At 39.3% G+C, this 12,276-nt stretch overlaps 1 protein-coding gene across 7 annotated transcripts in view; it reads left to right on the top strand.

The window, feature by feature from the left end:
- The window catches only part of SMARCA2 (SWI/SNF related BAF chromatin remodeling complex subunit ATPase 2), a 119,056-nt gene that overhangs the window by 74,437 nt on the left and 32,343 nt on the right, over positions 1-12,276 (top strand). For all 7 annotated transcript variants that reach the window (XM_071425133.1, XM_071425127.1, XM_071425132.1 and 4 more), the window contains one exon: positions 4,947-5,165. In XM_071425133.1, coding sequence (XP_071281234.1) covers positions 4,947-5,165 — 219 coding nt within the window. The remainder of the gene's footprint in view (positions 1-4,946; positions 5,166-12,276) is intronic.

Here is a 12,276-nt window from a genome sequence, read left to right as displayed (position 1 = left end):
GCAATACTTAAATACTGAAGGTAAAGCACCATGCCCTCTAATTCTACAGAGGTGGCTTTCTTCTGCAAGATGAAACAAGACAGACACTCCTGTGCATAAATGGATGTCTATCTGGTGGTATCCGCAGAAACAACTGCTGATAGGACCAGCGCAAAACCTGTGTACTCAGTACAGGTTTTATTTCCTCATTGTCTTCTGCTTATGAATTCAACTCTAAAAATTTGCTGTTACACAAGCATGCAGGGGCCCTTTTTGTGTAAGTTGTTCATGTACACTGTTGGAAAAGGTCATATTCCCCCGTATGGCTCTTCTTTTGCTCTTGCTGATTTGCCAGTTTAGTGTTCTGATGCTGGGCTTCATTAAGTGTTACTCAGAACTGAAATCACTAAAGCCAGGTTGCACAGAAGAGGAGTGCTTACAGACACCTGTCTTTTTAAACTTTTCCATCAGTGATTTGAGTGTAAGGAGATTTACATGACACAAACCAAGAGATGGCCATTTGATCCAAAACTCAAAAGAAATAATTTCATTTGAATTATTGACTGAACATACCCTGAGTTTTGTGAAGGTGGATTTGCTTCTAGAAAAGAGCTTCTGATTTCTCCTTCAGACCCAGAAGAAAAGAACTTGGTTGAAAGTAGCTGATGAATTTGTATCTGTTTTTTTCAACTTGTAGTATTAAATTTGAAGGCTATTTAATGTAAAAAAAGTTGAGGAGCCAAGAGTAAAGACAGTTTTGACAGAATCACAGAACATACTGAGCTGATAGGGGCCCACAAAGGTCAATTCCAGCTCCTGGGCCTGCACAGGACATGCCAAGAATCACACCATGTGTCTGAGAGCATTGTCCAAACATTTACTGAATTCTGTCTGGCTTCATGCTGTTACAGCTTCTCTGGGGAGCCTGTTCCAGTGCTCCATGACTCTCTGGGTAAAGAACCTTATCCTGATATCCAGCCTAAACCATCTCTGACACAACTTCAGGCCATTACCTCCGGTCCTGTCACTGGTCACCGCAGGAGAGATCAGTGCCTGCCCCTCCTCTTTTCCTCACAAGGTGCTTGACTGCAATGAGGTCTCCCCCCACTCTTCTCCAGACTGAAGAAAACAGGAGACCTCAGCTGCTCTTCATAAGGGTTCCCCTCAAGGCCCTTCACCATCTTTGTGGCCCTCCTTTGGACACTCCCCAATAGTTTTGTATCTCTCTTACACTGTGGCACCCAGAACCCAGCACTTGAGGTGAGGCTGCCCCAGTGCAGAGCACAGCAGGACAATCCCCTCCCTTGCCCAGCTGGCCATGCTGGGCCTGATGCCCCCAGGACACGGGTGGCCCTCCTGGCTGCCAGGGCACTGCTGACCATGTTCAACTTGCCATCGACCAGGACCCACTGGTCCCTCTCTGTGGCACTGCTTTCCAGCATCTCATTCCCCAGTCTGTCTGCACATCCCAGGGCTGCCCCATCCCAGAAGCAGAATCTGGTTCTCAACCTTTTTGAATGTCATAAGGTTGGTAATTTCCCAGTCCTCTCATTTGTCAAGGTGTCTCTGCAGTCCCTCCCTACTTTTGAGGGAGTCACTAGCTCCTCCCAGTTTTTTTATTGTCTGTGAACTTGCTTAGTGTCCCTTCAAGTCCTGCATCCAAGTCGTTTGTGAAGCTGTGTGGGCTGAATGTGTTTTTCGTATTAATTTACGTGGAAGTTTTTCAGGGAAAGTAAGGAATTGGTAGTAAAAATTTTAAGAGGCAAAACTACACGCTTTGAAAGCCAGGGTTTGAAAATAGTAAGACAGTAAGATTGTAGTTAAATATTAATAGCTAAGAAATAATTTAAATTGTTAATACAAAAAATGGTTTTAATTTTTTGTAAACTGTTTCTCTGTAAAAGAAAAATGTGAAAAGCAAGTTTGGCAGTCAGAGCTATTTGTCTTTTTATCAATATTTCAAGTCTTGCATAGTCAGATAAAAAACAAAAGGTAGTCTGTATTTTCCTTGCTGTAGTTATACCTGTGCCACCACTTCATTCCCTTTTAAAGCTGTGCATATGTAATCAGAATTCAGGAGTCTGCAATACCCAACAAAAGTGTGTTTGGGTGTCTTAGTGTCTTAGGTGTGTAAAAGCATGTATTTTACTTATTTGAAGTGAGCAACAAGAAAGATCAGTTCCATGAGCATCTTTGCTATAGTCACTTTGCAGGTTAGAAGTGTTGTTTGACACAGGACCTGAAATGTGGCTGTGGAGCTAAATTCACTGTTCAGGGAGAAGGTGTGTACAAGTGGACTTTGTTCCTGTGGTTTTTAGAGGCTTCACATCATAAAAAAAATTGGAAAATATTCAGAGAAAAATCGGGGGGTTTATGTGACCTGTACAACTCTGGTCATTTCGTAAGAATACTTCAATAAGCTACTTTTCTGGAAAAGAAATAGTTCCCTTTACTGTTAAAACTGCTTAAATAAAGTAAAGAAAACATTAAAAGAACATGATTTTTGATTTAAAAATGCCTTTCAAGTGGAAGGCCAAATGGGTACCAAAACTCCAGTTGTGCTAATACGTTAATCTCCTTGAAGTGAAAATGGCAATCTACTAGAACTGGATGTATAAATTACAGATTTTACACAGAGTGGTTTGAATGTTTTTTCCAAGGACTATCTTAGTTATAATTTAGAAACTTTTACATAGAATGACTTTGATGTTTCTTCCAAGCACTCTTCTAGTTATAATTTGGAAAGTTTAAGATAACCATCCACAGTTCAGAGGACAGTAGTGTTCTGTGGTTTTTCTGAACTGGAAATTTTAGGGCTTGAATGTGCCAACGTTCAAGTTCTTTGCTTAGGTTTAAGTAGTAGTAGCATATTATTTTTAGCATTTAGGCCTTATTGATGACAGAAAGCTTATCATTATTAGTTATATAAAAATAATATAGATGTCTCTTGGAAGCACAGGTTTTGGAAAGAGATGGGAAGATAGAACTGGAGATTTCCCAGGTGTAAATACGGTTTGAGTAGTATCCTCAGGGGAAAAAAAAATCAGTTTATATCTCTGATATCTCAGATTAACTGAGATGATCTTTAATTTTCCTTCCCAAGCACTATTATATCAGAAAACAGCTATTATAATGTACTATCTTAGTGTTCAGTTTTTGTGTTAGACAAAGAAATATAGTCATTGAGGAAAAAATACAAAGTTTCAGCATTGAGTTCATATTTTTAATGGCATTAAAATATGATGTCTTTTGACAACACTCAGGTTCTCGGCTAAATAATAGAAATAGAGCAATCTATTTCATTTATCCCAGTTGAGCTGTTTCTTGGTGCAGCTGTCTGGTTGTCATGTTAGAATAAACCAAGCCACATGTTTGGCTTGAATGAGACATCTTGAAATTAATTCAAATTGAATGGGATGTTTTTTAATAGGTGAAATATGGAAGTCTGCTATAAAAAACTACAGGCTGCTCAGCCCATTCACTGTTGTCTAAAGTAATAGGGAACTGGGAAAATGCCCATGTATTTGTAGTTGCTTCTTGAACATAGTTGGACCTGCAGACTGAAGACCACTTCTTGCTTTCTGCTTTTCACTGAGTTTAGAAATTGGATAGTGCACAAGGCAAGGTGATGAAAACAAGTTGTAAGATGAACTTCCTGAGGTCATGTTTTAGAAATGCTTGTGTTTGAGAAGTCCCAAGATGAGAGAAGATTCAGCATATTCAATGATGCCATTACTAAGCCTCAGGTTTTACATTTGGCTGGGTTTGAGCTGTCCCTCCAGAGAGATAATACCTCTGAATTAATGCATATCTGTTTTGGCTAACAGACATGCATTAATTGTAAAAGGATAATATGACATGCATTATTGTAAAAGGATGATATGTCTAGTTGGCATCATGTTTTAAGTGCAGCGTCATGTACACAAGGGAGACATTTGTACATAATTGAGAATGGTTTTTTTATGACATTTTAGTGGCCAAAGCAGTAGCCTCATATGATGCTACAGCCAATTCTGATACCAGTCTATTTACATAATTTTTTTCAAATACAAAAGTGAAATGTTGGTGGCCATCTGGTTGTTTTCTCTGTTTAGCAGCTGATTACTGAGTGTTAAGTACTGTATGAGTCTTCAAAAGGCCAATTTGAAATGCCTATTCATATTATCTGATTAGAGTACTTAAGGCAATGCAGGTGCAATTCATGGGACCATGAGAGCCAGGTCAGTATGTAGTCGACAGAGGTGGATGCTTCCCCAGGAGGATTATAAAACACCTCACTGATGAATCAGCAGTAGATTGTAGGAATGTATCCTCTGTCTCCATGTCTGAGCCATTGTTCACCCCACGTGAAATGAATGATTATTTAAATTTCAGCTGAAAGTCTTAACATCACCTTCTTATGTTTGTAGCACTTTACCTAAGTTTATCTGATATTTTTGTGTTTCGATTTTTGTCTGGTACAACAATAAATCAGAAAAAAATTCAGGGGTTCGAGCGTGTTGGCTTTCTGGCTCTGTGTAAACAAGCCTTTCTCTGAATTTATTAGTTCTCCTTTGAGAACTAATAAATTCAGAGTCTTTGTTTCTTATAACAACTTTTAAATTTTCTTCTAATATTCAGGGTAACAAAACTGGTGTATTTTAGTTACTCTTTTTAGTACATAGTAGTAAAACCTTATGGGGACAGCAGTGTTCTTGTGATCTGCTTTGTGTCACTTTGCAGTGTGTTGTCTTAGTTCTGTCAGTGAAAGCTAGTTATGAAGTAGTGAATATGACTGGAAATTAACAATTGAGTGTAGCTTCTTTTTACAGATGCATTTTAGAAGTATTTAGGAATATTATGAAGGGGAGATATCTGGGAAGGACTTGGTTTAAAGTTTCAAGAGTTATTAGAGATGTGGGCATTGATAGAGTTCACTTAATAATTGCCTTTAAAACCTTTTTATCCTTTGCCAATTGTCATTGCAGCGCATGGACATGGATCGTCGCAGGGAAGATGCCAGAAACCCTAAACGTAAACCTCGCTTGATGGAGGAGGATGAATTACCATCCTGGATTATTAAGGATGATGCTGAAGTTGAAAGGCTCACATGTGAAGAAGAGGAAGAGAAAATATTTGGGAGAGGATCCCGTCAGCGCAGGGATGTGGACTACAGTGATGCTCTCACAGAGAAACAGTGGCTGCGGGTAGGTTGTTGGTTGGTTGGTTGGTTGTTTTATACACTTGAAATTTACACATTTGTGGTAGGTTTTTCTTCTCATTTTGGAGTGAGCACAATTTTAGGCTTAAAATATCCTCATTATCCAGCTTCTGCTGCTATGTTGAAGATATAAGTAAGTTTTGAACTGCTCTCTACAAACTTAAATCAGTGTTACTAAGTGCTGGGTCTTAGAATGCTATGATAGCATTCTATTGCAACTGTTCTTATTTGCATGGATCTTACATCTTCAGGTACTTTTGTGTGTGTCGTCTTTCAGATGCATGAAGAATTGTTCAATATTCATGAAAACCATTAGTCAGTATATATTTAAACTTTCTGTGCCACGCAAGCTTATTATATTTTTTAATGCCTATATTTAATCCTTTTAAGAATACAGAAATTTTCACTTAAATTTTCTTTCTCTCAGGCTATTTAATTTCCAAGTATTGAGCATTTATTAACTCCACTGAGATCAAAACATTTGGTAAATGATTTAAGAATTTTAAGGCCTGAAAGCAAAGATTCTACACTAAACTAACACCAAATCTGGGATTTTGTCTCTTGGTGTTCTTTGAAATCTACATTCCATGAATAATAATGCATGTGTCTTTTCAATGTGGTAGCAAGAGCATGGTAAAAAGGTGATTGTTGGGAAGGCTTTTCAAAAATTTTCTTGTTATAGTATGATTTCCAAAATTTATAAATGAAATATTATAAGTGCAAAACTAAATTAAATGGTTTGACAGAGTTTAAGTTTTGTTTTAAAAACTTGTCTGTTTGATTACAGACAATAGCAACAAGAATATACAGTGTAGGTTTTGTGTAATTCCCTGAAGATAGATAAAAATCTTTCCTACTTAGTTTAATATGGGATGTTTGGGAGACTGCATGGTGCAATACTGTACTAAGAGCTAATCCAGACCTGTTGCTTAGGGAAGAAAAGGCCTGAATTATTCACCAGCTGTAAGTTTAAGCAAGTCTGTGAAAATGCAGAAGTTTGATACCTGACATTTTCAAGCAGAGAAGAAAGATCTAAAAAAATAAAGTCCTGTTTGGATTCTTGAAGATTTACCTTATCCTGCAGTGGAAGTGCATGCAGTATAGTGTACATCTACTCAGGGTCATTTTAAGCTACTTCTTTTAAAGATGGAACACTCTGGCTATGGCAGCATAGAAGTTAGCTTTGGCTCTTGTGTTTCGTGCTTCAGTTGGCTGTAATATTTGTTTTGAGGGCTTTATTGTCAAAAATAGCAGGCCTAAAAGAAATCCTGTGATCCCTGTCATACTGCAGGCAGAATCATACAGTCCTATGTCATTTATAATAGAAGTTCCAGATCTTACCTCTTCTAGCCATTTCTGAGCAGTGAATTTAGAAGTCTGCAGTGGATTGTTTCTGACTGTTTGGCTTTTTATTATATTTTATTTTAATTTTCCTGTTGAATTTTCATCTAATTACATGGTCTTAATAACTCTGCTCACACAGAGTAGCCTGATAGCACTTTTTTTTAAACATTTCTTTGTGTCATAGGAGAGTTGTCTCCCAGTTGAGTAAGTTCAAAAAGTTAACCATGATTATGCAGTCTTTTCCCATAGTTCCTGTTTCTGAATCTCCTGATTGTTTTCAGTGGCTTCCCATAGTTGTTTTCCATGTGACTGACTTCATTCTACAAGTTTGATCAAAAGACATGAGAATTCCAGATGCATTGTCATTTGAATAAGGAGGAGTTCTTTTGCATAACTTCTGTGGTACAACCTCATAGTTCAGTAGTTCATTTTCTAACATGGAAGGTATTGTCTCATGTTAAATTTTTGATCCAGTCTAAGACCTTAATCCTTTTCTGTGGCTCTACTTCCTTGCCAGCTTTTCAAAACCATGTTTCATACAGTCAGTCTTTCCTTCCTAAGAGGATTTAGCATATACCCTTGTTGAATAATTTTCAAGTTTTCTTCACCAAAATTACTTCCAATTTTAAGCCTGTCCTTGGGTGAATTTCTGGTCAACTTGGTGTTCTCTTGAGATTCAGTAGGCGTACCTTCTATTCTGTCTTTCTAAAGACAATAAGAACACTGAAGTGATGGACCATTTGATAAAAAGCTATAAAGGACTACTCTGAGAATAATTTTTTAGCAGGTCTCCATACACTTGGTAGTAATTGTTTTTATCGTTTGCTTCTGAGACTGTATTGTGAAGCCAAGTCAGAAACCTTGCTAGGCAAGATGGTACATATACTACATATACTACCCTTTTTTCACCATGGCTTGTTCTTCTGTTGAGAGAAATTATTCTCGCTTCTCTCTGTTGAGTAATTAAGCAAGTTTTCAAATTCACTAAGTTGCCTTAGGACAGACTGCTTCATAGTGTATTGTAATTACTATTATAATTCTACTGTATACCTAGTTTAACATGCTTTCAGGTGCATTTGAGGGTGTGATGAAACAAATGGAAGCATAAGAACTGCTAATAAGAACTCCTGGCTCACTGGTGAGGTGTTCCAGATGCCAATGTGGCACCCATTCACAAAAAGAGTAGAAAGGAGGACCCTAGTAATTATAGACCAATCAGCCTGACCTCAGTACCAGGTAAGATAATGGAGCAATTTATATTAAGTGCCATCATGCAGCACTTACAGGATGGCCAGGGTATCAGACCCAGCCACCATGGGTTTAGGAGGGGTAGGTCGTGTTTGACCAACCTGGTCTCTTTTTGTGACCAAGTGACCCACCTGGTGGATGCAGGAAAGGCTGTGGATGTTGTCTGTTTGGACTTCAGCAAGGCCTTTGACACTGTCTCCCACAGCACACTCCTGGACAAGCTGGCAGCCCAGGAGTGGCTTGGACAGGAGCACTCTGTGCTGGGTTAGGAACTGGCTGGATGGCCGGGCCCAGAGGGTGGAGGTGAACGGTGCCACATCCAGCTGGGGCCAGTCAGCAGTGGTGTCCCTCAGGCATCTGTGCTGTGGCCTGTTTTGTTCAGTGTCTTCATTGATGACATGGATGAGGGGACTGAGTCCTCCTAAGTTTGCAGGTGACACCAAGTAGGGGACATGTGTTGATCTGTTGGAGGGTAGGAGGGCTCTACAGAGAGACCTGGCATGGTTGGATGGATGGGCAGAGTCCAGTGGGATGAAGTTTAATAAATCCAAGTGCTGAGTCCTGCATTTTGGCCACAATAACCCCCTGCAGTGTTACAGGCTGGGGACGGTGTGGCTGGAAAGGGACCTGGGGGTACTGGTGACAACTGAGTGGACATGAGCCAGCAGTGTGCCCTGGTGGCCAAGAAGGCCAAAGGCATCCTGGCCTGTGTCAGGAGCAGTGTGGCCAGCAGGAGCAGGGAGGTCATTCTCCCCTGTACTCGGCACTGGTGAGGCCACACCTCGAGTGCTGTGTCCAGTTCTGGGCCCCTCAGTTTGGGAAGGACCTTGAGACGCTTGAGCGCGTCCAGAGGAGGCAACGAGGCTGGAGAGGGACTGGGAACACAAACCCTGTGAGGAACAACTGAGGGAGCTGGGGGTGTTTAGCCTGGAGAAAAGGAGACTCAGAGGTGCCCTTATCACTCTCTATAACTCCCTGAAAGGTGGCTGTAGTCAGGTGGGGTTTGATCTCTTTCTCCAGGCAGCAACTGACAGAACCAAAGGTCACAGTCTCAAGCTGCACCAAGGGAAATACAGTTTGGATATTAGGGAAAAGTTTTTCACAGAGAGGGTGATAAAATATTGGAATGGCCTGCCTGGAGAGGTGGTGGAGTCACCATTCCTGGATGTGTTAAAAAAAAAACAACTGGATATGACACTTGATGCCATGGTTTAGTTGAGGTGTTAGGGCATGGGTTGGACTTGATGATCTTAAAGGTCTCTTCCAACCTAGTGATTCTGTGATTCTATAATACTTTCTGGTCTCTTCAGTGGCATTACATTTATAATGTATCATTGCTTGTGCACTTTCAGAATAAAACTACCTAATTGGATAGATAATAAAGTAATGTAAAGTAACGAAATAAAGTAATGTAAGTTTTTTGGATTTTTTAAAATTACCTTATTTTTCATGTGTGTGAAACAGAGTTCTTTGTCACACTCATTGCACTCTCAGCAGAAGTCACTTTCATGTCTTTGAGAATATGTTTGATTTTTCTGTAATGGCATCTCAAGAAGATGTCATAATAATAGTGTTGCACAGCATATTCAAGGGAATGCTTAACTATGTCAACAAAAAAAAAAGGTGGTAGATGCCATTTTCCAAAGGTAACCATGGGTCTATTTTTATTGCAGTATTACAAAATAAGGAGATTTATTTAGCAGTGAGGGATGCCCCTCACTTTTCTTCTCTTGCTGTAGCTGCTATCTTCTTATAGAGTTTTCTGAACAAAATCTTCTGTTTCTGATCAGTAGGTTGGTTTCATAATATTGCTGTGTAGTACTGAGCTGTCTCTTTTATGTCTTGGGGAGTTGACTAGATCTTTTTCAAGGTGTTTTGCCTCATTCAGCAGCCACAGCTCTTGATTGTGGAATAGGTGCTGGCTCTTTTTAAGTTAGATCCTGAACTCTTGCTGATACATGCCAACACTGGACAGTGTAGCTCTGGCACATCCCAACAGGACCTCAAGGACAGTGTACCTTGAGGTCTGTATGCATGTCTGTACACTGACCAAGTATGCCAAGCTCCCTTCTTCCTAGGAGATCAAGTAACTGACTGTAGAAGCAAGGGACAAAATAATAACAGAAGCCAAACCTGTTATCATAGGCAGTATTTAGTGAGATTGTGCTGCTGCTGGAGAGCAGCCTGTCATTCGTTGACAGTCTCCCAGGAAAACTCTTAGGACAGTAACAGGCTTCATTCACTAGCTGTCGCTGCAGCTTGCTGTTCTATAACTGGTGGCATGACAACCATATCTCCTTTAAAAAAAAATCTGGAAGGAGGAGTTTGCTTCCCGATCTACAAAGCATTTATATTCTGGACGTATTTCATGCTTCAGCAGATTCTGTCCCTGCACCACTTCTACAGAAAATACTTTGCTGGTTCCCATGGCGTAGTATTTTTGAGAGGGGTCATCTACTAAGAATTTGATTGCCTGAGACAGGCTTCAAGAAACAGAGGATTTATTTGAGTTGGTAAAAGACCCTTAAGACTCTTGCATCTGGTTTCAGCTTCTCATGCAATTTAATTGCTGGCTAGGTGACATAAATAAAGTCGTAGTCTCCAGTTGTCCTTGTTAATTTGAAATAGCTTTACATGCTGGCCAGGGAAGCATACCTGATTACAAAATTAACAGCATCTCATTTATGTCAGGCAGACATGTAAAAGTCATGCTTGTTTTGCTGATCTAAAAATTGTAAGTGAAATTCATGCATTTGGTTTGTAATTAGTCAGTCTTACTTAAAGAAAAACAGTGCTGGCTTTCACTCATACAAAATATCTGATGTTACTGTTTAACATAGGCATAAATTTTGTTTACTAAAGTTACATGGTATAATAAACTACCTAGCAGGAAAAATTTTTGATGTGTTTTTAACTGGTTCCTTATCAACTGGAACTTTAAATTTTGGATTTTACACACTTTACTTTCAAACCTGTCTGTTAACAGGTTTGATAGCAGAGATAGTAAATTTGGGTCGATTTGTTGGTATAACTTGGTATAAATTGCTAAAAGTTTTCAAGTAGGTTTGTGTTTTCTTAGAGAGCTTCAGTTCTATATATATAACTTCAGAATCAATACTAGGAAGGTATTTTAAGACTTGTTTTTGTAAACTGGCGTAGTGGAATTTGATTTTACAGTAGTGTTTTGCTGATGGTTAGGGTCAGAGATAGACACCAGCTTAAGGGATAGTGTAGTTTTCTATAATGCAAAACTGCAAAGAATCACAAAAGGATAAACTAAGCAATGCATCTAATCATTACTACAAAAAATGCCTATAGTGATTAAGAAAGGTTACAGTTGCCCTGCTTTACCCTTCATCCAGATCTACATATCAACCCAGGGAAGGTGTCACAGTGAAGGACTGGAAAACCATGTCCTGCAGCTGAGAAATCCTGTGGTGCACCTACCTTGCAGGCAGCGAGGCTTCTGACTTCACGGTGAGAGTAGCCCAGCTTTTATAATAAGCAAGCTACCATTACTTCTAATACAGAATCATCAGGTTTTATCCTCCTATTGGGTTTCTCCCAAAGCCTTGCCAGGGCTCAAGGAGGAGCCAGGGGAGTTGTCTTTGATCCTTCGCCTACAAACAAGGCCAGATGTGGCCTTGTCCTGTTTCTAAATACAGAAAGGTAAATACGTGTTTCACCAGTGAGCAGGTACATATATCATATTGCTAATAATGCTTCACCGATTAATGGATACACATAACTTTTGGTTGGAGAGTTCATCTAGAGGTCAGCTTTGGCACAGGGCCTGTTGTTTAGGCCTTCCTACAACAAGTACTGAAATACCTGTGTGTAGAATTATTATTGTAGTCTGTAGTGGTTTTAGTCAGTATTGGAGGCTGAAATTCATAGAAGGAGGGAAAAAAAAAGTTTTTACCCAGTGGATAGTTTATCTGAGTAGTTTATGTGCATAATACCCCTGCACTCCTGGTTTTCTCTCTTTGTTTCTACTCTATAACATTTCTGGTTGCAATTGCAAAGTTTCCTGAGTTGCTGCTAAACCTGTTTCACAATCAAGTGAGTATTTGCGCAGGACATTTGAAGAAAATTGCATTTTGATCTAAACCATGCTCTGTAGTATTGAATTGCAGATGCAATTGAATTTGTTAAGCTGTACGGGAAAAAAAGTCACATGTAAAAGACTGTTACTGGAAGATTAAAAAGTTCATCATCCAAGGGTGTTGTCTATTTTGTGACCAGTGATCATCAGAATGCTCCAGGTACTGCTAATATTCAGTGTGAATATTAGATAAGTTTTATGCATGTGGAAGCTGCTTTTTGAAAGGTTATAAAATTGGATATGACTTCAAGGCCTCATTGAACCATTTTTGTATTTGGTATACTTACTACCTATCTTTCATGTCCTTTCCATTAAATTCAATTCAGAATCTACTTAAGAAAAGGAAAAAAGGGTACTTTCACATTGTAGTGAAATTAAAAGTAGTGAAGCAGAAAGGGTA

The sequence above is a fragment of the Agelaius tricolor genome, unplaced genomic scaffold (genome assembly GCF_023055355.1).
Source record: "Agelaius tricolor isolate 1412-34295 unplaced genomic scaffold, bAgeTri1.0.p SCAF_4, whole genome shotgun sequence".
Classification (NCBI taxonomy): domain Eukaryota; kingdom Metazoa; phylum Chordata; class Aves; order Passeriformes; family Icteridae; genus Agelaius; species Agelaius tricolor.
Note: the sequence above shows the minus strand (reverse complement) of the source record. Positions and strands in the feature narration are given on the sequence as shown.